Here is a 27,927-nt window from a genome sequence, read left to right as displayed (position 1 = left end):
CGTCAGATGAGCCGGTTCAAAAAAATACATATTTTAAAGTACGATATCTGATTACACATTTACAAGATTATCTAAGAAAAAAAAGACCCCCCCTATATAAGTCACACCTGGTTTCAATATTAGAAATTCCCTTCTTCTTTTTTGAGTCTCTCTTGAGACATCCGTGAAAATTTGAATATGGAAACCAAGGAAGTCTCTAGATCTATTTTTTTTTTGAAGTTCTAGGATCTAATCTTTGTCAGGAGCCAAAGCTACAGTCAATAAGAGAGTGGCTGAAATAGCCACTTCTCTATCTGGACAAGTCCAGGACAAATATCAGGAAGTTCTGCTTCATGCAGCGAGTGATGGACACCTGGAATGCTCTCCCAGAAGAGGTTATTGCGGAATCAAAAGCAAACTAGATGCACATCTCCTTAGGAAAGGCATAGAGGGATATGGGTGACTAAAATTACGCCAGGTGTACACCTGACTGGGCCTCCACGTGTGCGCATCGCCGGACTTGATGGACCGAAGGTCTGATCCGGAGATGGCGGTTCTTATGTTCTTATGATTGTTCCAATAAGGTTGAAACATCCAGAGAACTTTCCTGTGGTTTTCCATCATCTTCTTTCTTTTGAGAATCCTGAATCTTTGTAGGTAAATAGTACACTCTTGACAATGGTGGTAAAGAATTCTCAGGAATTTTAAGAATTTCCAGAAAGTAGCGCTTTATCATATCTCTTGGAGAGATTGATGAAACCTTTGGAAAATTGTTTAAGCGCAAATTGTTAATCCGACTGTTGTTTTCAAGCACTTCCAATTTTCTCCTCATAATTAAATTATCTTTTACAAGTAAATCTTGGTTGCTTTTAATCGTTTTAAAATCTAATCTAATCTAATCCTTAGGTTTGTATACCGCATCATCTCCACGTTCGTAGAGATCGACGCGGTTTACAGTAGGAGAAATAGGAAGGAACTACAACAGAGGGTTAGAGGAAGAAGTGTTTCAAAGTATTAATTTCTTCTTTCTGGTTTTTCAATTCTTTATTTGAGGATTACGGCAATTTCCCAAAGTTAAGACTAAGTCCCAGAGCAAATCTAGCGTGACTTTTGAGGGTTTAACTGGAGCAAAGGAAATTATTGGTGTAACACAAGATTGCTCAGTTGACTGATTTATCTCCCCAGTGCCTAGATCCTCATTGGCTGAAGTTGTCCCGGTCGCTGGTTCTTCCAAAAGAATAAAATCCTTTTGTAGCGAGCCCTCCAATAAACTGGCCTCTCGAGAGGAGAACACTGCCTCGTCGGACGTACTCTCCTCTCGCGGTGAGCTGGCTCCCAGCGGCTGCGGCTGAAAGGGAGGCGTCCTAACGTCGGGGCTCAGTGTGACGTCTAGCACTCCTCTTTGCCGGCACTCCCAACGGACGATTCCCCGAACAAGCCTGCTCACTTTGAAGACGTCTGAAAATGTCTTCAACTGTGAGAACCGTGGGTCCCAAGCGCTGGGAGGCACCACCAGCGCTCTTGCCCCTTCTTTTCAGCATTCTTCGATATGGTAAGAGAGACACTCTCAGGCGATCTTTCAGCATTGAGATAGCGGCAGCCATCTTGGATCAATGCACCAGTTCTAACTCAATTTCAAATGCAAACATAAAAACAATTTAAGCACATAGGGCAAGATTTGAAAGTTCAAACAGACCCAGATAGAATAACAGTCATATTCTAGGTCTTAAAGAAGGAGCAGAAAACTCTGATTAGGTTCACATTTTTGACAACCTGGCTTCCAGAATTATTACATTTATAATTTGATCTGCCCTTGAATTTGAGCACACTCCTCACCTGAACCCTGCCCAATAGTGGCAAAACTACAAAGATTTCAGCATGCTCTATAAATTCTGACATCAGCATGTAGCACCTCCATATATTCTATGTTTCTATACAATCTAGTCTAATCTAATCTAGTCTTCTGTTTATATATTGGGTCATCTCCCAACGAAGCTCGACTCGGTTCACATGTAATTAAGACTAGAGTACATAAAGAGAGCATAAAATTATCGTCAATTCTTTGATGCTATAGTTAAGCCATTTAAATGTTGTGTGAACAGCAGAGTTTTCAGGGCTTTACGAAATTGTTGTAGCTGGCCTATCAGTGTAATGGAGTCAGGAAGTCCAATCCACGTCTCTACCAGCTTGAAGGCAAAAGACTGACTAAGATTTCCTACAGATTTAATACCCTTAAAAGACGGGAAAGATAGATTATAACTCTGTGTATACAATATGAAGATTAGAACAATCTCATTATGCCCGACTTAGCAAAATCCACAACCCTAAAAAAAAAAACTACCACCATTTCTGGAGCCAAGACCTCGCCTAAAATCAGTAGGTGCTCGCTATGGCATTTAGTACCCTGCTTGTGTGACAGTTACTTTGATCACTACCACAAGCTCTTTTGATTCTCCTGATAAACTTCAAAACTTTAGGACAGTTAAGAATCATCCTGTCATGACTTGATTATTTGATCTACAACTTCTAATTTCCACAGTTGAAATGTCACCCTCCTCCTCTAAAGAAAGGTTACCATTTGAGGGTTCACTGGAACAATAGTTATTAATATGTTCTCTGTTATTTAAACAGACAATCCATGAAGGCCTGTTTGCTCCACTCCCTCCCAACAAACCCTCAATTTTCCCTTCCCTTGAGTATGGAGGGCCAGATGTCTATTGTGCATGTTAGGATTGGAGCATCAATGATGTCTGTAGCTGGTGTGAAACTTTGGAATGCCCTGCCTGGCATTCTGCGATTCTGTGTGGGAAAGATCAATTTTAAGAAAATGTTAAAAACACAGCTTTTTGTCAATGCCTTCCTATGCTAATGTCTCAGCAGCTTCTTTAGTTTCAAGATTTAGCCTCCTTTTACGTAACTGCGATAGCAGTTTCTAGCGCAGGGAGCTGCGCTGAATGGCCCGCTCTGTTTCCGATGCTCATTGAGTTCCTATGAACATCGGGAGCAGCATGGGTCATTCAGCGCGGCTCCCCACGCTAGAAATTGCTATCACAGTTTCGTAAAAGAGGAGGTTAGAGTTAAGAATATTTCCGCCTTGAATGCAACATTTAATGCTCTTCAAAAAAAAAATACAAAAGCCAGCTGGCTAGCTATGTGTTCCCAAGGGCTGATCTTGCTAACAACAGACTTCTGCAGTGCGAGTCTGCATCTTCTTCCAGGCAGAGGTCCCAACAAGTGGGAACCTCTGGGCACTGAGCCTCCAACCGAACACTTAGAAAAAATAACCAAAAATAATAAAATCGCAGAGCAGAACAGAAACACTTCTGAGCAACTTGCTTGCAGAAAAAAACTGAAGGGGCAGGAGCAGCTCCCTGGGAAGGAGGTGGAGATCAAAAGATGATTGACAGCATTCTGTAAACAATTTGTGGGTTCAGATGCATAACCCTAGTGTTCAGGACCACTAGACACACTGCATTAGAATTGCAGTTAAAAAAAAAAAAAAAGCTGAGCTTGGATTCTGCAATCTGTCTTAACATAAAATACTTAAGAAACTTTTGGGGTTACACAATGGAGAGCTATAGAAGAGTAAACCCCAGGTTTCTTTGTCTTTTCACCACAGTGTATACGTTTGGCCTTTTGTAGGTGTAGGTGTTGAAGCTCAGAGGGTCCTTGAGGGAACCTTCTGGTTTGGTTAAGAGTAGTGCTGCCTCCCTGCTTTCTACTTCCTTGTACAGAAATTTTAATAATAACTGGTATCTTCCATTCTGCAGCTAAGCTCATCTTTGGGAAACGAAAGTATGATCATGTATCGCCTCTGCTGGCTCCCAGTTCGCTTTAGGATCCAATTCAAATGCGCATGCATAATCTTCAAAGCTTCTCTACGGAATATTTGACCTTTTAGTCCCCTTATATTGGAAAACCTTTAGACTTTGCCATCTGAGAAATACACAAAGATATAAGCTATCCTTCCCTTTCTTTAAGGGAATTTAAATCTGCTGGGAAGCTTAGTCAATCTTTTGTTTTCCAGTTTGTAGAGATCTGGAATAAACTCCCTGACTCTATTAGGCTTATAGGCCAGCTGCAATTATTTCGTAAAACTTTGAAAACTTTGTTGTTCTCACAGTTTTTAAATGGTTTGACTTCTCTCATGCTTCTTTTTCTATGTACTCTAGCCTTAATTATATGTGAACCGAGTCGAGCTCCATTGGGAGATGGCCCGGTATATAAACTGAAGATTTTATTAGATTAGATTCATCCCGTTGATGTTTAAATTTTTTCAGCAACTTCAGCACTGGGAACTGAGACCAATGCCAGACAGATTTTCATGTTCTGGGTCCAATAAACAGAAAAAGACAGGTGAAGCTTTGGCAACTCCACTGCAGTAGATCACTTTATTGTTCCATGCTATGAGTGAGGGTTCTTTGTTATTCAGGGGGGAGGGGAAGACATCTTGACTATAAGTTGAATACTGTCACTAATACTTGGGGACAACTTGGTATAACCAACACTACATCATGTTTGGCTAGCTGTATTGTTGGCATGGTGGAGAACTGACAACATTGTTTAAGCATGGGTAGCGAGGCTCACGCAGAGTGCAGGCACAGTTCTGGAGGCCTTTTGAGCAGACTGGATGGACCATATGGCTTTTAATGTGCTGTCATTTACTGTGTAAGTTCAGTTTGGTTCTTTCCTGCCATTAGAAGTTCAGGCATATTTCTAACAGGGAATGTTTCATTCAGCTAGTTAACTGGCTCTTCTTGAAATACAATCTTGTGAAATCAATCACTTAAACATGTCAGCGAACACGTATGTACATTGTTAGAATAGCACTCACATATACCGTGTTTCCCCTCACAGGCTGCTTCATGGCCTTCTTGCTGGGGCCTTCTTTGTACTGATGACATCATCAGTAACGCGGCACACAGAAGACCCCAGCGAGAAGGCCGCAAAGCAGCATGTGAGTGCCGCTGGCCTGATGCTTCTCTGCCAGAAGGTATTTATGGTCGCGGTCGGTGGGGATCGGTTGGGAGGGAAGGATGGAGGGTCAGCAGGAGTTTGGCAGTTCAACTGCGTGGCAGGGGTGGTTATGCTGCATGAGGGATGGAAGGATGGAAGCTGGGCAAAGGGTTCTGCTGCACGAGGGATGGGTAGGAGGGAAGGATGGAAGCTGGGCAAAGGGTTCTGCTGCACGAGGGATGGGTAGGAGGGAAGGATGGAAGCTGGGCAAAGGATTCTGCTGCACAGGGGAATGGGAGGGATAGAAAGATGCTGCAGAGGGAAGGCACAAGGGGATGGGTGAGAGGGGAGGAAAAATGTTGCACATGTGGGGGAAAGGAAAGAGAGAGCATTGGGGTGAAGGAGAGGAAGAGAGAGATGATCATGTACATGAAAAAAATAAGCCCTAACCGAAAACCTAGTGCCTTTTTTGGGCCCCAAATGAATATAAGACACTGTCTTATTTTTGGGAAAACACAGTAGTTACTGGTTTTTACAAGTGTAAAACCTCACATGATGCTCTTTTTTGGAATGTGTTTTTGTTTTTTTTTAAGAATCAATGTTCCTACTGTATGTGGCAATCTTATATATATATATTTATTTTCTTTTTTCTTTTTTTCGCAAAAGGCTGTGTGTTCAACAGAGCCTTTTGTAAAATAATGAAGGAACTGTGTACATCCCAATTCGGATGTCCCAATTCCTACTTAGACTCCTTACGCAAAATGGGACTTACATGTAACACAAATACCCATGAAAAAGATGACAAAGAGAAACGTTAATATGTTTTATTGCTGTGCCAGGGCCATTTTAAAGAGAAGTATAATGCAGACCCACTTCGATAACTTACCGCTATAATATCCAGGGTGTTATCACAAACTTTGCGGATCTCTGTGTTTTTATCATGCATCAGGTCAATGAGGTATGCTGGAGCTTCTGCACAGAATATATTAAGGAGCCGAACTTTGGAGCAGATAGGTTTTTTTTTTTTTTTTTTTAATAACAAGCACAAACAGGAATTTGGTGAATGAAACTGCTGGACAGTGTTCTTATTATTTCTCCACCTGTCTCAGGAGCAGATAAATACTTTTATTCCAGTCACAAATAATGCTACCATTTCATTGCCAAGCGATTCAAGATATTCTGACAGTGCATTGAAAGGCTTCAACAAATGGGCACATGGCACTGGTCAACAAAATCAACATGACTAGTTTCCACAAATATTTTATAATGTATAATTATTGATTAACTGGAGTTTCAAGTTCAAGTTTATTAGGATTTTCTATACCGCCTATCAAGGTTATCTAAGCGGTTTTTACAATCAGGTACTCAAGCGTTTTCCCTATCTATCTAACGTACCTGGGGCTATGGAGGACTGAGTGACTTGCCCAGGGTCACAAGGAGCAGCGCGGGGTTTGAACCCAGAACCCCAGGGTGCTGAGGCTGTAGATCCAACCACTGCGCCACACACAATGGGAAATTTCTGCCCAAAGAGTTAAAAATATGACTTAACAGGTGATTACAATTTCTCAAATTGTGGGTGGTATTGTTTTTCATCAGTCATATTTTGAGCTTAATAGATAATAAGTTTCATTTTATAAAACGGATGGTATTCCAAGTATACATCTCTAAGATCATTTATCTATGACCTTTAAATAGTGCTCAGACATGAAAGGATACGTGTTTCCTTGATTATGACATCTCTTGTCGCCTGGTGAAACACCATCTGATAAAAGACGTAGACAATTTGACAGACAAACTCATCGTCTTCTTGTTGAGCTGTGATGGAAGAAAGAATACAGTTAGCTAATCTTGCTATATCCCTACTCGTATCCAGATGCGCAGTCCATTTCTCTGTCTTACATACTACGGTTTTTCTAAGAGAAAAATGAGTAATGAGAAAATATTGCTCCGAATGATTAGAAGGTCCTTATGCTTAGGACAATGAAAGATGAGGACATCTAGAGGGGATCATAACTATATTAATACAGCCTGAAGATAATCCACTAAAACTCCTTAGAAGACCATAAGACTCCCTCCTGTTAAGTTAAGGACTTATAGAGAAATCACCTATGGAAATTTACCTGATGTTAATCTATGTAAGGAATCATTATTTTGATGTACCTCTTTGCTGGTATAGCTATTTGATTTCTGTCAGTCAGGATTCTGCACAAACTACAGTACGGAAACCGTCTTAGCGTCGCTGACTGATCATCTCTTCCACTTGTTTTCTTTGGGAAAAAGCGCACTGATACTCCAGTTTGACTTAAGCAATGCCTTTGACCTAATTGATCATGACATCCTGCTCAATTGCCTCGATTCTATTGGCATTTCTGGACTAACCTGGTTCACAGCTTTCCTAAAAAAACGCACCTACCAGGTCCACTGCAACGGAACTTTCTCCCAACCTTGGTGCAATCCCAGCAGAGTTCCACAGGGCTCCCCTCTCTCTCCATCTCTATTCAACGTCTACTTGGCACCATTATGACATATGCTATCTAAAACTGAAATCTTTCATATATGCAGATGACATTACAATCATCATCCCTATAACCTCACTGACTCATGAAACTGAACTATTCACCTCATCTGTACTCACTAAGGTGGAGCAATGGACCACAAAATTCAGACTAAAATTGAGTCCTGAAAAAACCAAGCTCTTCCTGGCAAGCCCTAGCCACAAGCTAACAAATACCTCATTTAAATTAAACGGGCTTGTTTACCCAATAAACCCTACCATCAAAGTCCTTGGAGTCATCCTGGACTGAGGCTTGACCTTTGAAGACCATACCAATGCTCAGGTCAAAAAATGCTTTAGCATCCTCTGGAAACTCCGAACCATCAAACACTATTTCGATTTCCTCTCCTTTCGCTTGCTAGTTCAGTCTCTAATCCTAAGCACCCTAGACTACTGCAATATCATCTACCTGGGATCCTTTAAGAAGATCACTAAGCGCCTGAGACTCATCCAGAATACTGCTGTCCGTCTCATCTATGGCCTAAAAAAGTCAGATCATATAAGCCCATTCTACAGAAAACTTCACTGGTTGCCAATCAAAGCAAGGGTCATCTTCAAATTTGCCTGCCTCTGCTTCAAAACCCTAACAGGCTTATCCCCAATCTACATGTCACATCACTTTGTATTCCCAAGCTCCACTCACACACGCTACGCCTATCTGTTTGCCTTCCCCTCTCTAAAGGACTGCATCTACAAGAGATTCCTTGACAGAACACTGTCATTCCAAGCAGGCAAATGGAATAAATGCCTAACCACCCTCATCTTAAATACTCCCTCCTACCGGTCCTTTAGGAGATCAATTAAAACCTATCTCTTTGATAAATTTCTCTGACTCCTTCCAACCTTGTTGTACCTCAGAACTACTTATTGCATCCCTGACACCAATGTAATTTGAATCTATTCCTTGTAACATTCTCTGTAACATCTCCTCTGAAATACTTGTTGCACCCCTGGCCCTGACACCAATGTAACTCGAAACTACTCTCTGTAACATCTCTTCCTCTGTAAACCGCTCTGAACTGCTTGTGGTACTTGTGGTATACAAAAATAAAGTTATTATTATTATTATTATTAATGCATGTATATGCTGTATGTTCAATTAAAATTGAATAAATAAAGAATTTTTTTTAAAAAAGACTACAGCACTGGTATTTTGTTTTTAAGTAAAGGACAGCACATCATAGAAGAAATAACTCATGTAGCATTGTTATAGATGAGAGCAATCAGTGTAAGTCTATGAAGCTCCATGCTGTATGTTCCAGGGTGTTGAGGTCCAATTTGTACATTATCTTTCAAGGCTATCAAATGAGCATGCTAGGAATGATTAAGAAGGGGATCACGAACAGATCTGATAAGGTTATCATGCCGTTATACCGGGCCATGGTAAGCCCCCACCTGGAATACTGCATCCAACACTGGTTGCCGTACATGAAAAAGGACATAGTACTTCTCAAAAGTGTCCAGAGAAGCGCAACAAAAATGGTTAAGGGACTGGGGGAGTTGCCATACAATGAGAGGCTAGAGAAACTGGGCCTCTTCTCTCTTGAAAAGGGGAGACTGAGAGGGGACATGATCGAAACATTCAAGATATTGAAGGGAATTGACTTAGTAGAGAAAGAGAGATTGTTCACCCTCTCCAAGGTGGAGAGAACGAGAGGGCACTCGCTAAAGTTAGAAGGGAAAAGATTCCATACAAACGTAAGGAAGTTCTTCTTCACCCAGAGAGTGGTAGAAATCTGGAACGCTCTTCTGGAGGCTGTCTTAGGGGAAAATACCCTCCAGGGATTCAAGAAAAGGTTGGATAAGTTTCTACTGGAACAGAACATACACAGGTAAGGCTAGACTCAAATAGGGCACTGGTCTTTGACCTAAGGGCCGCTGCGTGAGCGGACTGCTGGGCACAATGGACCACTGGTCTGACCCAGCAGCGGCAAATCTTATGTTCTTATAATCAAATGAACAGATTTAGTGTTGAGGGGGTATAGGAATTTTCCTTAATTGACTCTTAAAGGCCCACGGACACTGGAAAAAGAGAACTTCTAGAACACTGGAGAGGTGTCAAATTTGCTGTGGGTGGGGGGGATACCAGCACAGCAGGAGTAGCTGAGAGCTCCCTGCCAGCGTCAGGAACCGAAGCTGTGCTGCAAAGTCAGATATCGGAGACTGTGTGTGTGTGTGGGGGGGGGGGGATTATTTGAAGTAGAGATTTCTGAAGCTCGTCAAGGCACTGTTGTAATTTTCTCTTCAATGATAACTGTTCTAATTCCTTCTTCTTTGGTCAATCGCTCCTCTGTATTAACTGTAGATGTAATTTGGGAAGCCTTATCACAGATGGCAAAGGTATTAATTCCACAAGCTAATGCTCTTAATCTGAGAGTTCAAGTTGAAAAGTCCGCTACAGGCATTTTGCTTGTCTCCTAAAGTGAAGGATCTGAACAAGAAAGTTGCAACTAATCATTCTGTGAATGAACTTTAATTAAATATAATAGAGAATGATACGGGGAAAAAAATTTGTCCCCGTCTCCAGGTTGGTGAGGTTCTGGTCAGTCTCAAGGAGGACAAGGATGTCATCTGCATAAGTGTAGATTGTTTCCAGGGGGGATAGTTGAAAGAGTTTCAGGGAGGACATGTAGATGTTAAAGAGAATAGGAGAAAGGGGTGATCCTTGTACAAAAATTTTCCTGATTGTTTAATTTTTTAATTTTCTATAAAATAAAATTATTTTAAAAAAACCCAAGTACCTAGCAGAGACCCAAATAGTAGCAACTTTCCATGATATCAATCCCAGGGTAAGCAGTGGCTTCTGCCATGTTTATCTTGATACCAGATTATAGACTTTTACTCCAGGAACTTGTCCAAACCTTTTTTAAAACCAGATACACTAACCTAGGATGACCCATTAGGTGCAAGGACTTTTTGGCTCTTAAAACCAAGAGCTTTTGAGCTGGGTTCTACTTTTTTGTTGAAATTTCCTTGTAATGTTGTTGTTTTTTCTACACTTGGGACATACCTGTATTTCTTTTATGAACCAAACAGCTATTAGAATTTTTATTAGTGAGAAAACCTCCAATTAGATATAGACAGACTACCATGAGTAATCCTTAATCAGCTACCATTGAAACGTTCCTTCAATGATAATTTTTTTTTTTTTTTTTTACATGGTTATTTTCTTCCTTGGCCTCATATATTGTGGGTTAATGTTTCTTACATGCAATATATTATTTCAATTCCATTAAAATGTTTTGGTTGTTGATCTTTAATAATTGGAAAAAAAAAATTAATTAAAAAAGTAATTTAATTCTGTGCACTAAAGCAGACTAAAATGGCAAACACTGGTTCTTTAGCACAGAAATGTGCATATGTTCGTGATTAGTAACTAACGACAGAGTAGTTTTCAAAATCTCAATGACATCACAAGCTTGGAAATATCAACATCTCATTATCATTTATAGAGAGCTGTCTTGTGTCCATGTTCTTCAAACTACGTAACCAGGGACCTAAAGGCACTAACTAGGGAAGGACAGAAAGATGGTATTAGACCGCTTTGATTACAACTGAGCAGCAACACCCTGTTTATTTACATGAAATAAAAGGAAATGGTGTCAAGAGCACAAGAAAGTGTCGAGTCATAAGCCACTGGTGGCTCTACCACAACTTCATGAGGGGAAGAGGGCACACATACACACAAAAATATCCTATTATAAAGGCACTAGTCTTTAAGCCCGTTACATTAAGGGGTGCAAGAATAGATGTGTCTGTCTGTGTTTCTTTATCTCTCTCTCCTTGGCCACTGTCTGTGTCCTTCTGTCTTTCCCCCCCCCCCCCTGAGCAAAGCTGTCTGCCCCCAGCACACACTGCCCCCCCAAAGCAGCCCCCTTTCCCTCTCCCTAACTGTCTCTCCATGGCCCTATTCTGTCTTCCCCCCCAGAGCAAAGCTGTCTGTCCCCAGCACACCTCCCCCCCAAAGAAGCCCCCTTTCCCTCTCCCTAACTGTCTCTCCGTGGCCCTCTTCTGTCTTCCCCCCAGAGTAAAGCTGTCTGTCCCCAGCATACCTCCCCCCCAAAGCAGCCCCCTTTCCCTCTCCCTATCTCTCCATGGCCCCTTCTGTCTCCCCCAGCACACCCCTCCCCCCAAAGCAGCCCCCTTTCCCTCTCCCCCTGGCCCCCGATATTGATCCGCTTCTTACCTTCCCTCCATCCCGGCATCTTCTAGCCTGCTCCTCTTCAAAGTAGCCTGCGATCGTGGTGGCCGGCTTTAGTGAACCTCGCAGGCCGCTCTCCAACTCGATAGCACATTCCCTCTGACGCGATCCCGTGCGTCAGAGGGAACGTGCTACTGAGGTTGGAGAGCGGCCTGCGAGGTTCGCTAAAGCCGGCCACCATCGCAGTCTGCTCTGAAGAGGAGGATCAGCGGCGGCGGCAAGTGAGGGCGGGAGGTGTGTTCCCTGCCGAGGACGCGGGCAGGGAGAGAACTTGCCTGGCTTCCAAATGGTGAGTGAGGGTGGGAGGAGGGGAGTGGCCAGAATGTTCCCTGCCGCCGGGTTCTAAAATGGAACATGGCCACGGATCACACACCACAGCGGCAGGGAACACGAAACCCTAAGTGCACATGCGCGCTTAGGGTTTTATTATAAAGGCATAATCAGTACAACCGTTTCTTTTATCAGCAGCATCCCCTTCACTCTGTCTCACATTCTCACAAACACACTGAATTATCTACATACCGTTCAGGAGTTCAATAAGCGCTGGAATGATCCCAGACTTAGCCAGTAGAGCAGCACATGAGTCATCAGTCGACACTGTGCCAATCATTATTACCACTTCCAAAACCAGATCGTCCTCTGCAGAACCTGAGAAACAGCAGTAAAAACACAGGGGGGTTAGTGGGGGGTTCGGAAAGCTCTCAAAGGAGGAGATGAGGATTAATCAAGCAACAAGATGTACCACACTGTATATTTTAGGGGAGAATAGAAACATCTGTGGTGCACAGTGAACCAAGCAGTCAAAACCACACCGTATACTCCATGGATTGATTTATGGAGTATAAATTGATCTGGGTATGAAAAAAGTAACTCGGAGGCAATTTGATCCAACATATTGCAAGAGACTATGATCTCAGTATAAGACAAAATATTGCACAGGAGTGCTCAATGTCGGTCCTGGAGTCAGATTTTCAGGATTTCTCCAATGAATGCATATAAGATCTTTGAAATTTTTGAGGGCATTCCAAAGTAAAGGAGAGACATAAAAGAAAGCAGATTGACGTGTAGATTCTAAGGGCCGGCTTCTACACACAGCGCAGTTATTGGCGGCCGCCTTCAAAAAGGCTACCAATTGCGTGTCATTCGTGCAACAGCGCTGTTTGTAGAATTGCGTCTACATGAAAGGTAGGTGCTGGAAATGCAGGCCAGGGCTTTTTTAAAGCCTATATTTCCGGCGCCTACCTTCCGCGAGAATCGTGTCTAAGGGATGCCTAAGGCCACTTCTGGTGTTAACCACACATACATTGGTCGTAGGCACCTCTTCAATAGGGACAAAGGTACCGTTTTTGCAAGCAGCTAAGGGCTCCTCCATTTTTTTAAATGACCCTTTTCTTGGTTTTTGATCAGCACAGTCAACTGTTGCACCGACTGAATCGATTCAAACAAGTTAGGTGGCGGCAGGGCACCGTTCGCCGCCTTTTAGAGAATTTGCTCCTAAATGTGCACATGGAGGAGGGGGAATGGACAACCGTTTTTCATATATTGAACAGACAGGGTAAGTTGAGGATGATGATGTAATAAGATTTGCAAAGTTGGGTGACATTTGAAAGAGATACAATGGACATTGAATGATGTTATTTTAGATGGATCACTGCTTAGCTTTTCACAATTGCAACATAAATTTGGCTTAAACAAAACACAATATTTTAAATGGTTGCAATTGAAGCAGAATAAAGGCACTTTGGAAGAACTCCAAATAACACAGCTTCTTAGCTCGTGGAAAACTAAGAACTAATGGTCCCGCAAGCCGATGTCGGGTGAGAAGGCACTGGCGCATGTGCGGTACGGGCAGTCTCAAGACTTAAAAAAAAATTTAAAGTGACAATACACTTTAGCACTGTCCGTACCAAGCTCCATGGATGACGTCACCCACATGTGAGAATATACTGCCTGCTTGTCCTGGGATAAGACATCAATACAATGTCAAGTTAAAATATTGCTTTGATATTGCTCATTTTAGTTTGGAATTCTTATGCTTTCAGGAAGATTTTCTGGGTCACCAGGCTGCACAGTGGTATAAAAATATTAATGATTTGGTTAAAAAAAAACACCTAAAAATGGTCTTAGGGATATTTGGAGCATTGAGATTGGAGCATCAAATATCAGCTTCTCAATGGCCACAAATTTGATCTTGGAGGATAGGATGTACAATGTCTGCATCTATGAGACAAACATGGTTTTTTCTTTTGCATAGAGCATTTTGGACCCTGGTTAGATTACAGAAGTTGAATAGTTCAAAGTCTAATAGATGTTGGCATTGTAATCTTGAAATAGGGAATTACCGTATTTTCACGCAGATAACGCGCACCCGTGTAAAACGCGCACACGGGTATAGCGCGCAGAAACCACGATTTTATGTACAAAAACTTTTGTATGCCGCGCTCATGGGTATACCGCGCATGCAGCCCGACTGTCCTTTCGCCCGCCCTGACTCTCCTCTGGCCACCCCGACTCTCCTTTCGCCCTCCCCGACTCTCCGTGCGCTGTCCCGACTATCCGTTCACCCTCCCTGACTTTCCATGCACTGCCCCGCCTCTCCGTGCGCTGTCCCGACTCTCCGTTCACCCTCCCTGACTTTCCGTGCACTGCCCCGACTCTCCGTGCGCTGTCCCGACTCTCCGTTCACCCTCCCTGACTTTCCGTGCACTGCCCCAACTCTCCGTGCGCTGTCCCGACTCTCCGTTCACCCGCCCTGACTTTCCATGCACTGCCCCGCCTCTCCGTGCGCTGTCCCGACTCTCCTTTCGCCCGCCCTGCCCTGCTCCCAGCTCTGTAAGCATGCGCAATGGTCTGAGCATGCTTGTCGCTTAGTTTTCACCAAGGCTGTTTTTCTGGTGGTGTGCTTTTCACGGGTTGGGCCCATGTGCCTCAGGCCGCGCCCCCAGGTGGGACCTAAGGCTCCAGGGCCTATTCTGATTGGCCCATGCGCCTTAGGCCCCACCAGTAGGCGGAGCTTTGGGACGGATGGGCCAATCCGGCCTCATTCCGTCGTTGGCTGCCTGCCGGACAGGCGGGTTTGGCTCCCGTCTGTCCGGCCAACTACCAAAGGTACGGGGAAGAGGGGTGGGGGTGTCGTGGGGGTCGGCCAGGGGGGTCGCGGGTCGGCTGGGGGGGCGGTCGGAGGTTCTTGGGGGGGGCGGTCGTTGGAGGGAGGGGGGTTTGCGTCGAGGGCAGGAGGGCCTGGGATCCCTCCTGCCCGTAATGTAGTGCGGGGTGGGGGTAGGGGGTCGCCGTGGCCAGGAGGGTTTGGGCTCCCTCCTGGCCCGATATTGTCGGGGAGTTGGGGAGTCGGCCGGGCAAGAGGGCTTGGGCTCCCTCTTGCTCCGATCGTGGATGCGGGTGCGGGTGGGAGCGCGTGCGAGCGGTCGTTCGGGGTGGGGGTGCGAGCGGTCCTGCTGGGGGGGGGAATCGGGCGTTGGGCGGGGTGGGAACTATGTAAAAAAATTTTTGTATACCGCGCTCACGCGTATAACGCGCGAGGGGTATGCGCGGTAGGTAAAAACGCGTATAACGCGCGCGTTATATGCGTGAAAATACGGTAGATCATCTTTTGTTTTATTGTCCCTATATTTTAGCCTTCTGGAATTCCATCTGGGATCAAGTAAATTGTTTACTGGAAAATCATGTAGCACTATCTTATGATACGGTATTATTTGGAACACCTATGAGAAAAAAGAGTCAGATATCATCATTTAATAATACATTTTATTAATTATGACTGGAGTCGCTATTCAGCAAATCACCAACAATTGGAAGGATTGCAGTAGACTTAGTTTCAACTTTTGGTGGAATTCACTATGTCACATGTTTAGAATGGAAAGATCATTAGCTGTACAAAATGGAAATTATAAGACTTTTATTGAAATATGGGGGCCATTGACAACTTTTTGTGATGATTAAACACCAGTTTTTTCTCTTGATATATACACCATGATAATGATGAAGAGGGGGATGGGTTTATGTTATATTTCTGTATATTAATAATAAGATTGGGGAGGGAGGGTGGGTTATAGGTTTATATATATATACAATTGTTGTTTATATTAATAGATCTTCCAAGTGTTGTTTATGAGACAATGTATGGTTTTACTTTGTACACTTGTTGATTGATTAAAAATGAATAAAGAATTAAAAAAAAATATATTGCTATGATCAAATATGACCTGAAAAGCTTAAAAATAAACTGGACTTGACCAAACTTCTTAATGAATTAGAGTAATGTAGGAATAGACTGCAGAGATACATAAATGAATAGGACTGAATTCTTGGAAGACATGTTCCATATAAATTCGAAACCACTACTGGTTAAAATCTGTTAAGAGTTAGAAATACTTACACTTATACATTTGAAAATTACAAGGAAATTAAATATTCTGAAAATGACTCATCACTGTTTTACAAGGCTTCCAAGGAGTATCAGCCTGAATTTCAACTTATTGCTTTAGACATCAAACAGCTCCAAAGACCAGATGTTTTCCAATTTTATAGAAGATTTGATTTCAATTTTAATATACAGAACTCCAGCTTGTAAATTATGAAATGTAAATTTTTGTTTGTTATGGATCTTGGAGTGTTTCAATAATATGTATGTTACCTTGTGCATCGCTTTGACTATAAGCTGTTTATAAATCTTTTTAAATTAAATTAAATAAATAAATACTAAACCAAAATGTAAATGTTCGTTTATATAGTTAGAATAAGAATAAACGGGATGAATAGTGGTAAATGTTTTTAAACAGTTCTTCTAAAGATATTTAAAAATTACAAATGGATCAAAAGCAATACTGATATAAAAGAAAATCAAAAGAAAATATGCAAAGTCATAATTGAATTGACCTTCATAAAAGCTTACAAGCATGACAAAGGGTTGGAAGGCTTACATTCATCAGTACTTGTAGGCTTTCCAGGATTTAAACAATTTACTGTAGAGTCTAATTTATATATGACGTGTAATTTGCCTGCTGCCTTTGTGCTGGATACAAGTTTTGAGGTAGAGCTATTAAATTTACCTTAATCTTTATAATATTAAGTTCTGTCCTGTCTGTTTGCGAACCGAGGGGCTGAGGTCCCTGTGCTAGCCACCCCAATCCCTCTCAGGCCAGAGATCCGTCAAACTAAGCATAGCTATCGTGGACAAAACAGTGTTCTCCTCCAGAGTATAGGCTTTTATCATCAAGTTTCAAGTTTATTCATTTTTAATATGCCGACCATCAACGTAAGTATCTAGCCGGTTTACAATAAAATGCTAAAAATAGAGATAAAAGTAACACTTGTAAAAGTGATGTTTTTAGAGAGGAGAGGAGGTGTACGTTAAGGACACTGACGAGACGAACTTGAAAGTGAGGGTTAAATAGGAGGGAAGGAGTAAAGTTACATCATTAGAGATGAACAAAAAAAGGGTTGAAAGGAAAGGGAGGGAGAGGGGAAATACAATAGGGATAGGATGGCTTCATTAAAGCGGTTGGTTGATTGAAGATGGGAAGATTCAAGAGCAGTTGAATGCGTCTTGAAATAAGAAAGTTTTTAAGTTAGTCTTAAATTTATCGATTAATTTTTTCCTGACGGAGTTGAAATGGTAAAGCATTCCATAGGGTTGGGGCTACTACTGAAAAATATGATTTCCTAAACAGGATTTTATCCTAAGGGGCAATCAAGGAACAATAAAAGCCAAAGCTTTTCTGCTTAGAAACAAATGGCAGTCTCTGATGTTTCATATATTCAAATTTCCACAATGGTTCTAGCAAGAACTTAACTACAAATGTTTGGCCATATGGGAGAGCTGTTCCCAGCGACATGCAATAACATCACACCCTCGTGTCCCTGATCAAGCCTGCTATCTATGGAAAACACCTGCTAAAATGTGAGCAGTGATGCTTTGCACTTTTTCAAAAGTTAATGATGTTTTAGAAATGCTCCACTTTGTATTTAAATCAATAAAGGCAGCTAAGAAAATCCAAAACAACTTAAAAGCAAATTCCTTTGGGGAGGGAGGAGGTCATGATTCATTTTTTTTTTCCAGAAGATTCTTGACTGTGATTTGATACAATGTAGAATAAACCAGAGATAATAAAGCTAAAATATGCCAAACAGAATCTGAAAATACTCCACGAGGCTTGAAAAAAAAATCAAAGGCACCATGTGCAATACATTTTGGAAGCCAGCCTGCAAAGGGTGAAACATCATTGTCATCAGTGCTATGATTGACCTTCATCGTAACTGCAGAATAAAAATGCACACCACATGTTCAAGGTCAGCCATACAGAATTTATAATGGAAAACCCCTTCAGGAGCATGGTTGCTATAGTCTGTAACACAACTGGATAAAAAGAACAGAGTTAAGTCAGTGTCCTTGCCAATTTGGTGAATTAGAAACCACCGCAGATGAATGAAGCATATTGTTAGCGTAAGTAAGTATATTAACCATCCTGTATCCTTTACGTCTACTTGCATAAAAGAAAAAAACTACAATACCCACAAAGGTGAAACTGCCTCCGGAACTGGGATTCAAAAAATGCACTTTATTTCACAATGTATGATCGAAAATTAACTTTGTCAATTCAATTGCACTGATAGATCCTAAATGGAAGAAGGCAAAACCTCAGACCGTATTGCAGCGTCTCATAACAGCCAAAGGCTACTGACAAATGCAATGCTATGGTTTCAATCATTGTCCATGGATTTTGGCTTTTTGGAAATCAATTTGGGGCCAAATAAATAGGTTGTTAGAAAATCCGGTAGCCTTGACATACGATACTATTTTATTTGGCACGTCAATGAGAGCGAAAAGTCAGATTTCTTCAGAAAACGATAAGCTTCTACTTATTCTGACTGGAATTCAACATATTACATTCAATTGTCTTATAAATTCTTTATTCATTTTGTCTCTTACATTAAGTGTATAAATAATTGACATTGAATTGAATTTCTTATCATTTTAACATAAATACATAAGATTTAATCCCTTCCCTCCCATCCCTCCCATACTATATGCAATTAAATATATCATATAAGTATTCTTATCTAATGAACTAAATATTTAATCAAATTCAGAAATACCTCCCCTATCTTTCTTCTGCACATTCAATTGGAAAAATCAGAGTAGATTAAATTACAGTTTTTGGTGGAGTTCTATATGTCATATTTATAAAATGGAAAGAACGTTAGCCACACAGAGAGGAAATTTTGGTAAATTTCGAGATGTTTGGGGACCATTAACCGACACCTGGAGCAACTCATCCGGAGTGCCACAAGGGTCACTGCTTTCCCCACTGCTTTTCAATATCTAAATGTCTTCATTAGGTGTGAAACTAACCCAACTAGGAATAACACTATTCAGCTACGCAGATGACTTTACGATCATCATCCCATTCGCCAACTCCATCTCGGAAACCATTCCCAAGGCATCCGATGCCATAAATGAGATGGAACAATGGATGACAGATTTCAAGCTCAAGCTCAACCCAGAAAAAACAAAATTCTTCGTTGCCTCCCCTCACCCGCTTGACAATAAAACCCCACTATGCATCAATAAACTCAACTACCCTATTCAGCCCACCATGAAAATACTAGGTGTTATTCTAGACCAATGCCTAACAATGAAGGAACAAGTGGATTCCCTATTCAGAAAAGGTTTCCTTACTCTCTGAAAACTCAGAACCATTAAATCATACTTCGATACATCAACATTCAGAATCCTAGTGCAATCCCTCATACTGAGTCAGCTTGACTACTGCAACATCGCCTATCTAGCAATCTCACAAAAGAATATGAGACGTCTCCAAATAATGCAAAATGCTGCGGTCAAACTTAACTTCGGGCTGAAGAAATTCGACCACGTGACACCCTACTATCGGCAGCTGCACTGGCTACCAACGGAAGCCCAGGTAAGGTTTAAATTTGCCTGCCTCTGCTTCAAAGTACTATACGGCCTGACCCCCAAGTACATAAAGGACCTTTTCGCATTTTCTAATAACAAACTCAAGAGAACCACACACCCAAAACTAATTTCCCCTCCAGTTAGAGGCTGCAAAATGAAAAAAACACCACGAACACCTTCTCTCTCACCAAGCAGTCCTATGGGGCAAAGACCGAGACCAACTGCTTTCCCCCACTACATACGGGGAATTCAGGAAACGCCTAAAAACATACCTGTTCCAGAAATACCTAAACAAATGACCCGCTCTCCGTCTCCCTCCCCCCTCCCTATTCCACCTGTTATAAATATAATCTGTTATCTTCATCTTATCGTAACTTTACGTTGCTATTTGTCCCCAACAGGTCCTGTCGGACATTACCTACTAAAATGTACATATTACATTTTCGCTCAGCAAATTGTATTTCTATACTATTGCCTCTTGAGGTCTCTGATCTCTGTATTTCCTCTGAATATCTACTTATTGTATTTCGCTGAATGTCCAGCACTCTTGATTGTAAACCGCCTAGAAGTCGCAAGATTGTGGCGGTATAGAAGAATAAAGTTATTATTATTATTATTAACAGACTTTTGTAATGAGTAATAAACATTTTCCCTTAAGATAATTGAAATGAGGGGATAGGGATGGGTGGGAGGGATGATTTTTTTTATATATTAATAGAATGTATATTGTATAATATAATATAAATGAATATTTTTGATGTGATAGGGATGGGAGGGGAGGTTAACTTTCATGAATGTCAGTTGATGATAATAATAGTAATACAAGTGATGTAAGTTGTAAAATGAATAAAAATTATAAAATGTAATCATTGGTCCGCCTCCATCCTTTTTATATGAATGCAATAATACATTAAGTGCTATAATTGATATTTTAAAAAAATTTCTTCAGTAAATTTTATAATTTTGTATATATAAAGTTATTGTGAGTGTCAAAGTTAATAATAAAGTTGTATGAGGTCATATAAAAAGTTCTGTGCAAAATGGCAATTTTGTGCAAAAATAGCATTTAATCATCTACTATAATAAAACGCTAAGCGCGCATGCGCACTCCTACCTGCGTGTTCCGTGATCTGTATGTCCGTAGCAGACAAGAGTGCGCATGCGCGCTTACGGTTCTATGAGCATGGGAGGAAAAATGGCACCACACGCGCGGACCCCAAGGATGTTCTCACCGAAGTAATTTTTAAGTTCAGCAGTAAGTTATGGCCGAAGTTATTTTTAAGTTCAAAGCCGCCACAGCGGCTCCTCTCACAAGCCGCACCTGCGTCGGAGAAAGCTTCCGATGCAGGCGGAGATCGGGAGAGGAACTGCAGCGGCAGCTTTAAACTTAAAAAATACCTCCGGCACAGAACTAAACAGTCGGCAACAGAACGTCGGGCATTTCTTGCGATCCCGGCCGCTCCTCACACCCACTAGCCCGCAAAACAGCTTCCTACGCACCCGAGCACCCTCTAAGCGCGGGCCTCCCTGCTCTTCAGCTCCTCCAGGCAGCGGCAGACCTATCCACAGCCAGTGAGCACGGTAAGGCCCTCTGCTGCTCTTCTGTCTGCCCTCCTCTTCTAAACAGCCAGATGCTGGACAGGGGGAGCAGGTAAGGGGTGCTGCAGTACAGGAGGAGCAGGAAAGAGATGCTGCTGGACAGGGGGGAGGTAACAGGCAGGGAGGCCCTACTGCTGGACAGGGGCAAGGGGGTGGTAAAAGGAAGGGAGAAGGGCTACTGCTGGACAGGGGGAGCAGGCAAGGGGTGGTGGTGGACAGCCGAGGAAAGAAAGAGACAGGCAGAAAGAAAGACAGATAGACAGAAAGAAAGCAGCCAAGGAGAGAAAAAGAAAAAAAAGAAATACAGAGACACACATCTATTCTAGCACCCATTAATGTAACGGGCTTAAAGACTAGTAAATAGATAAAGATTTCAAAATTTATCATTAGAACTGACTGTTTGTACTATCAGAAAATTCATAAAACATAGAAACCACTTAACTTGGTGGCACAATACGGTCTGAGGTTTTGCCTTTTTCCATTTATGATCTATCAGTGCAACTGAATTGACAAAGTTAATTTTTGTTTCATTCCACTTTTTTTGTGTATTTGATATTTGGTTGTGGAATTACTGCTTTTTTGTTTTGTTACATTGTATGATCAAGACATATGACCCGCATTTCTATCTCTTGAATTTGCTATTATGAGGTTTTTTTTATTTCTGAAACATGGTTTCATCTCTAACATATGCCAGTGTTTTCTTAACACATGGAGGAAGAGACCACGCGAGTCCTGCGAGTGGGGAAGAACAAGGCACAACGTGTGTCCCGTGGCTGTCTTTGAGGATTACAATGTACTCACCTGGTTTCAGCTTATCTTTTAGATATGGCACCAGGTTGTATTCCTTCAACACAAGCTCCCAGTCTAAGTCAGATATAGTCAGATTTGCAAGTGTTCCCAGACACTCAATTACAAACTCTTCTTCTTCATCATTGGATATCTGAGCTGCCAAGTCTCCCACATAATCCTGTGAGACAGAAAAATAAAAAGATTGATTGGTTTTTGATCTTCACATCAAGATATCCTGAAAACCTAACTAGCTTTGGTGGGGAAGTCATTAGCACAAGTTTGGAAAATGCTGGGGTGACTCCTTGCAATAAAGGAGAATATTCTATTTTCACACCTTTGCCGAGGATGAAATTTCAAGGAAGCAGCATAGGGAGATAATAATAATAATAATAACAGTTTATATACCGCAATACCGTTAAGTTCTATGCGGTTTACAGAAGATTAGTGGAGTACAAGTTGAGTTGACGTACAAGTTGAGTTAACTTAAGGGATGTGGGAACAATGGGGAGAAAGGGCAAGAGAGGGGAAGGAGGGAAGTGGGTCAGCTGTCTAGGTATTTCAGGAATAGGTGAGATAAAACAACTAGGACTGTTCTAGCTAGGCACACAATTAGGATGTGCCCAGGAAGAAGTTAAGTGGATTCCATTAATCTAAGATCGCAGTTCTAAAGGGAAAGATTATTTTCTCATTCCTCTTTTTTTGCCACCCAATAGCAAGTGCACATCTGCATCCAGCAGTTCAAGGCCTTTTTAGGGTTGGTCCCTGGATTCCCAAGTGGGACCCAAAGTCTCAGGAAAATTGGAGAGACTAGCAACTTTCCTCAAGAAGAGATTCCCGCTGCCTAATATCTAGTGAGAGGTCTAGGGATAAGGAACTGGAGCTAAGCTGGAGGGTGGAACCCATGGTAAGTAATACATATGAGGGCTGAAAAGGTAACAAAGAGGGGTAGCAAACTGAGGACAGTCTAGAGATGTTCAAAGAAAAGGCAACTCAGGAGATAACGGGTAGAGGAAGATGAATCTAAGCAAAAATGGTTTGAAGGACATTGGGGTGGAGTTGAATTGGAGGTTTTGAAGAGTTTCTGGGCTTCCTTGAGGGTTCCCCTTCCTTAAAATCCTGTTTTTGACTTTTTTTTTTGTCCATTTTTATAACTTCCCTGGGTCGTTTTTGGCGCTAAACTCGCTGCTGCAGTGGCCATATTGGAATTTCCAATTTTATTTTAAAAGCCTCTCCCTGCCTCAAAACACCTCATTTGGGTCTAGAATCAGTAAGGATGGACTCCACAGGTGGTTTAATCACTGTGTCATGCCAATTTTGCGCTGGTTTGTTCCTGAAACCAGGTGAGCGGACACCCAGGGGCCAAACCCGACTCGATCCAAATAATAAATATTAAGCAGAGCAGATGAAAAGGACATTTTGTCCTTGCTTGCAGAAAGAAAAAACTGGATGGCAGTGCCTGGTTATGCAGGGAGGCAGAGCACTGTAAGCACCAATTGTGCGGGTCCGTAAGAGAGATAGGCCGTGCACACCGCTGGCACTTTTTAAAACCTGGCTGGGGGGGCATGAAAGGAAAAACGGCTTCTGCCAAATCGAAGGCCGAGGCCTCGATGGCGGCAGCAGGCCCCGCCGGGGCAAAACCGACGAAATGAAGAAAAAAGAATAAAACTGGTTTTTTTTTTAAAAGAAAATAATAAAAGAAAAAAAGGAAATATAATTTCCAAAAAGATTTCGCGAGCGGGAAGGCGACAGAAAAAAATCTTTTCAACAGCCGTTGAAAAGTGCGACTTCTTAGCTCCGCGGAAACTAAGAAACTGGGGACCGCGCGCCTCCGTCGGGTGGGAAGGCACTCGCGCGTGCGCGGTGCGGCCTACTAGAACTTTCCAAGTTCTTAGAGTGCAATCACTCTAAAATTGTCCGTACCGGGGCTCCGTCGGTGCCGTCACCCATCAGTCAAGAATATGCTGCCTGCTTGTCCTGGGATAATATAAGATACCTTCTGCATCCCTCGCGGGTGAAGATGCACTATTCACAGGTTCAGGACTCATGTGACATTTTCTTTCATATCTGTACACAATTTGTGTGTACTATATTCAGCCAAATAGTAAAATATACTATTTAGTATAGCTTTATCAGATATTCTGCTCCCAAGAAGGATCCTGATCTCAGAGAGTGTTAAATTATTACACTATCTATACCTGGGGTATACTTTGGAGGAAAGGCGGGAGAGGGGAGATATGATAGAGATGTTTAAATACCTACATGTAAATGCGCACGAGTCGAGTCTCTTTCATTTGAAAGGAAGCTCCGGAATGAGAGGGAATAGGATGAAGTTAAAAGGTGATAGGTTCCGGAGTAATCACAGGATGGAACAGTCTCCCGGAAGAGATGGTGGAGACGGAGACTGTGTCTGAATTCAAGAGGGCCTGGGATAGGCATGTAGGATCTCTCGGAGCGAGAAAGATAATGGTTACTGCAGATGGGCAGACTAGATGGGCCATTTGGCCTTTATCTGCCATCATGTTTCTATGTTTCTCTGAATCCTAGCCACGGGAAACACTGATATATTAGACTGTTTGTAGACCGAAAGGAGCACCACAATAACACACTATCTTGATTGCACAAAGCAAAGGATCCTGCCTAACCTTCAAGTCTCTTCATGGCATCCTTCCTCCCCTTTTTCCACTATCTTGGAACTCCTCGAATCCCAACACCACCAGATCTACTCAAAAATTCAAACTATCCTTCCCCTCTTCGAAGGGCATATCCCATGCAGGAAAATTAGGGACATCCCTCTTCTTTAGGATCACGGAATTCTGGAACAGCTTTACTATCCCGCTTCGGAGTCTGACCTCCCTCCAACTCTTCCGAAAACATTTAAAAACATGGCTTTTCTCTAAAATGTAACGACCTCTCCCTCTTCGATATACTAAATCTCTCTAAACTTCTCTGTACCAAGTTCTTCTACTTTTCTTTGGAGTTCCTTTCTATATCAATTCCTGTAAACCGTGCCGAGCTCTACTTCTGTGGAGATGATGCGGTATACAAACTTAAGGTTTAGTTTAGTTTTAGTTTAGTTTAAGATATCATACAGATCATACTTACAATAAACAAGTTTTTGTTTGTGCCATCATGCTGAGAAATGTTCCGAATCATTTTCATCAACAATGGATCCTTGAATTTTAGTGCTCGTTTCATTAGCATCTTCAAGCCGTTTCCTGGAAAAGAAAGTGTAGGTTCTCCCTTTACTACAAGTTTAACAAATGATGAACAGAAGACAGGCTATAATCTTACGTCCCGGGACATATAGTTTGATTCTCACAGCAAATTACGAGCATTCCTGGAAGCGCTATGTCCTGCCTGAGAACTAAGGCTTTTTCAAGTACAGCACCAAGGGGGGCAATTCTATAACTCAGTACCAAGATATAAGTGCCGTAATGGGGTGCTCTTAGTGCCAATTCTACAATGGCACTAACGTGTGCCTATGCCTTTAAAAACATACTAGCCAAATTGGCATGCCAAAATATAGGCGAGTCCACTTACGGCAGCTTAAAGGCTGGAATATCTAGGTGAACCACGCAATGTACGCAGCTGATTGTGTCACTTGGCGACACAGCCATGGCCAGCCCATTCTCCACCGACGTTCCCCTCTCACTTACACACTAAGCAACTTTAGGGCATACTTTATAAAGCAGCACCTAGAATTTATATGTTTACATGCCAATTGGTGCTTTTGAAGGTTTTCACTCGAAGTCAGATGGATATTGTCAGTTATTAATATATTAATGGAGGGAGAAGGCTAGTTTAATTTGATTTCATAGAGCATATACATTTAATGAGATGTAAGTTTTATTGGGTTGTATATACAAAAAGATCATAAGCCCTCCAGAAACAAAAAAATACCTACTGTACTTGAATGTAACAGAAGATTACGTTCTTACCTCAATAATCTTCTTTCTGGTAGATATGTCTAGAAGTCCTGACTCTAGGCAAGAACATAAGAATTGCCATACTGGGACGGACCAAAGGTCCAGTGATCCTTTAACATTACTCCCCATTCACTAGGGAAGGAAGTACGCTTGGTAACCTGTGCTAATAGTGAATCCACCTTTGGCTGGACAAATAACTGATGAAATTCAGGAGCCACAGTGTAAAGATTTGTTATCAACTTAGAAACCCATAGGAAGCCCTCCGGGGGTCTCCCAATGCTCTATAATTAAGGAAGTAAGATCAGGATGCGAGAGAAAAAAAAGAAGTCTGAACATGGGAAGCACTCATAACAGAGCACTGTGTAGCCTGCAGAGAATCCAGTTTTAATTCTCATTGTGTCTCAGTAATAAGCTCCATCAAGGCAGTCAACTTAAACAGAAGGCGTACCATCAGGTCCTCGCCCTGGTCCAGTGCTACTACTGCTTCTGGACTCACCCCGGGCCTCCGTATCTCCCACAAGGGAAGATTCACTCTGGAAAAGCAAAGGCATAGATTCAGACTCACAGTCCATCCCCCAGTCCTTATCTGATTGGGCTTTTGGATCCTGCCCGGGGACCTCTTCTGGAGGGTGCACATTTGAAGCGGGGAAACCCTCTTGTGCAGTCACCCCGGCACTCCTTCCGCCCAGCAATTTAAGTAGGCCTTCCACATTAGGCTTACAAATTCAGGGGCAAAGCCGTGATAGGCCAGAGCACATTATGGAATAGTCAGGGACCATTGCACAGGTGATGGGCCTGGAGGGCTGCCGCGGGAGCGGACCGCTGGGCGGGATGGACTTCTGGTCTGACCCAGCGGAGGCAAATTCTTATGTTCTTATGATTAGAGGGCCCTGAGGACCCCTTCAGGGCATCCCACGGTCTACTCTTGGGCTCGCTGTCATACACGCATCTGCGCTTCGCCCGTTCGCTATACAAAGGCTCTGGACAGAATTATTTCAACAATAATTTATTATTTCTATAGTGCTACCAGATGCACACAGTGCTGTACTTTAAATACACAAGAGACAGTACCTGCCCAATAGAGCTTACAATCTAATTATGACAGACACACAGGACAAAAGGGGGAATCTATATACGCTGCTCAGGTAGGGAATTAGAAGGGGAATGATGAGACAGATAGGGTGGGGGGGACTATGGAGGGAATGAACAGCAGAACTAGGTGCTTTACAAGTTGGTTGGGTTAGGACCTAAACGCAGCTTCAAAAAAGTGAGCTTTTAGACTGGATTTGAATACCATCAGAGGTGGAGCCTGACGTACCGAGTCAGGCAGGTTGTTCCAGGCATACGGTGCAGCAAAGTAGAAGGGACAGAGTAGGGAGTTGACCATAGAGGAGAAGGGTACCGCCAAGAGAGACTTGCCTGATGTACGCAGTTCTCAGGGCGGAGTGTCAGGAAGGATGAGAGAGGAGAGAAACTGAGGAGCTGCAGAGATTTGTAAGTCAATAATAGGAGTCTGAACTGAATGTGGAAACGGACAGGGAGCCAGTGAAGCAATTTTGAGGAGAGGGGTACTGTGAGCATAATGACACTGGCGGAATACCAGACGTGCAGCAGAATTCTGCACAGATTGAAGGGGAGAGAGATGACTTAGCGGAAAACTTGTGAGAAGCGCATTGCAGTAGTCCAGGTGAGAGGTGAAGAGAGCATGGATGAGGGTCTTGGCAGGGTGTTCAGAGAAAAAAGGCTGGGTTTTAGCGACGTCGTATAGGAAGAAACAACAAGATATGGCTGTTTGTTGGCTAAGCAGAGAGAAGAAAAGAGACGAGTCAAAGATGACCCCGAGGTTGCGAGCTGACGCAACAGGAAGGATTAGAGCAATATCCACCAAAATAGAGAAGGGAAGAAGGATGAGGGTTCAGTCTTGGCAATGTTAAATTTTAGATGATGGCGAGATATCCAGGTAGCAATGTCAGAAGTCAGGCTGAGA

The 27,927-nt window shown here is 42.4% G+C and overlaps 1 protein-coding gene across 1 annotated transcript in view; it reads right to left on the bottom strand.

The window, feature by feature from the left end:
• KIFAP3 (kinesin associated protein 3) overlaps positions 1-27,927 on the bottom strand; it is a 151,070-nt gene that overhangs the window by 42,408 nt on the left and 80,735 nt on the right. Inside the window, exons 13-17 of the mRNA XM_033961530.1 lie at positions 25,117-25,229; positions 22,027-22,192; positions 12,213-12,338; positions 6,652-6,750; positions 5,822-5,907 (exon numbers count right to left, since the gene is read on the bottom strand). Coding sequence (XP_033817421.1) covers positions 5,822-5,907; positions 6,652-6,750; positions 12,213-12,338; positions 22,027-22,192; positions 25,117-25,229 — 590 coding nt within the window. The remainder of the gene's footprint in view (positions 1-5,821; positions 5,908-6,651; positions 6,751-12,212; positions 12,339-22,026; positions 22,193-25,116; positions 25,230-27,927) is intronic.

This window comes from Geotrypetes seraphini, chromosome 10, assembly GCF_902459505.1.
Source record: "Geotrypetes seraphini chromosome 10, aGeoSer1.1, whole genome shotgun sequence".
NCBI lineage: Eukaryota > Metazoa > Chordata > Amphibia > Gymnophiona > Dermophiidae > Geotrypetes > Geotrypetes seraphini.
The sequence above is the reverse complement of the archived record's forward strand: the minus strand, read 5'-3'. Positions and strand labels throughout refer to the sequence as shown.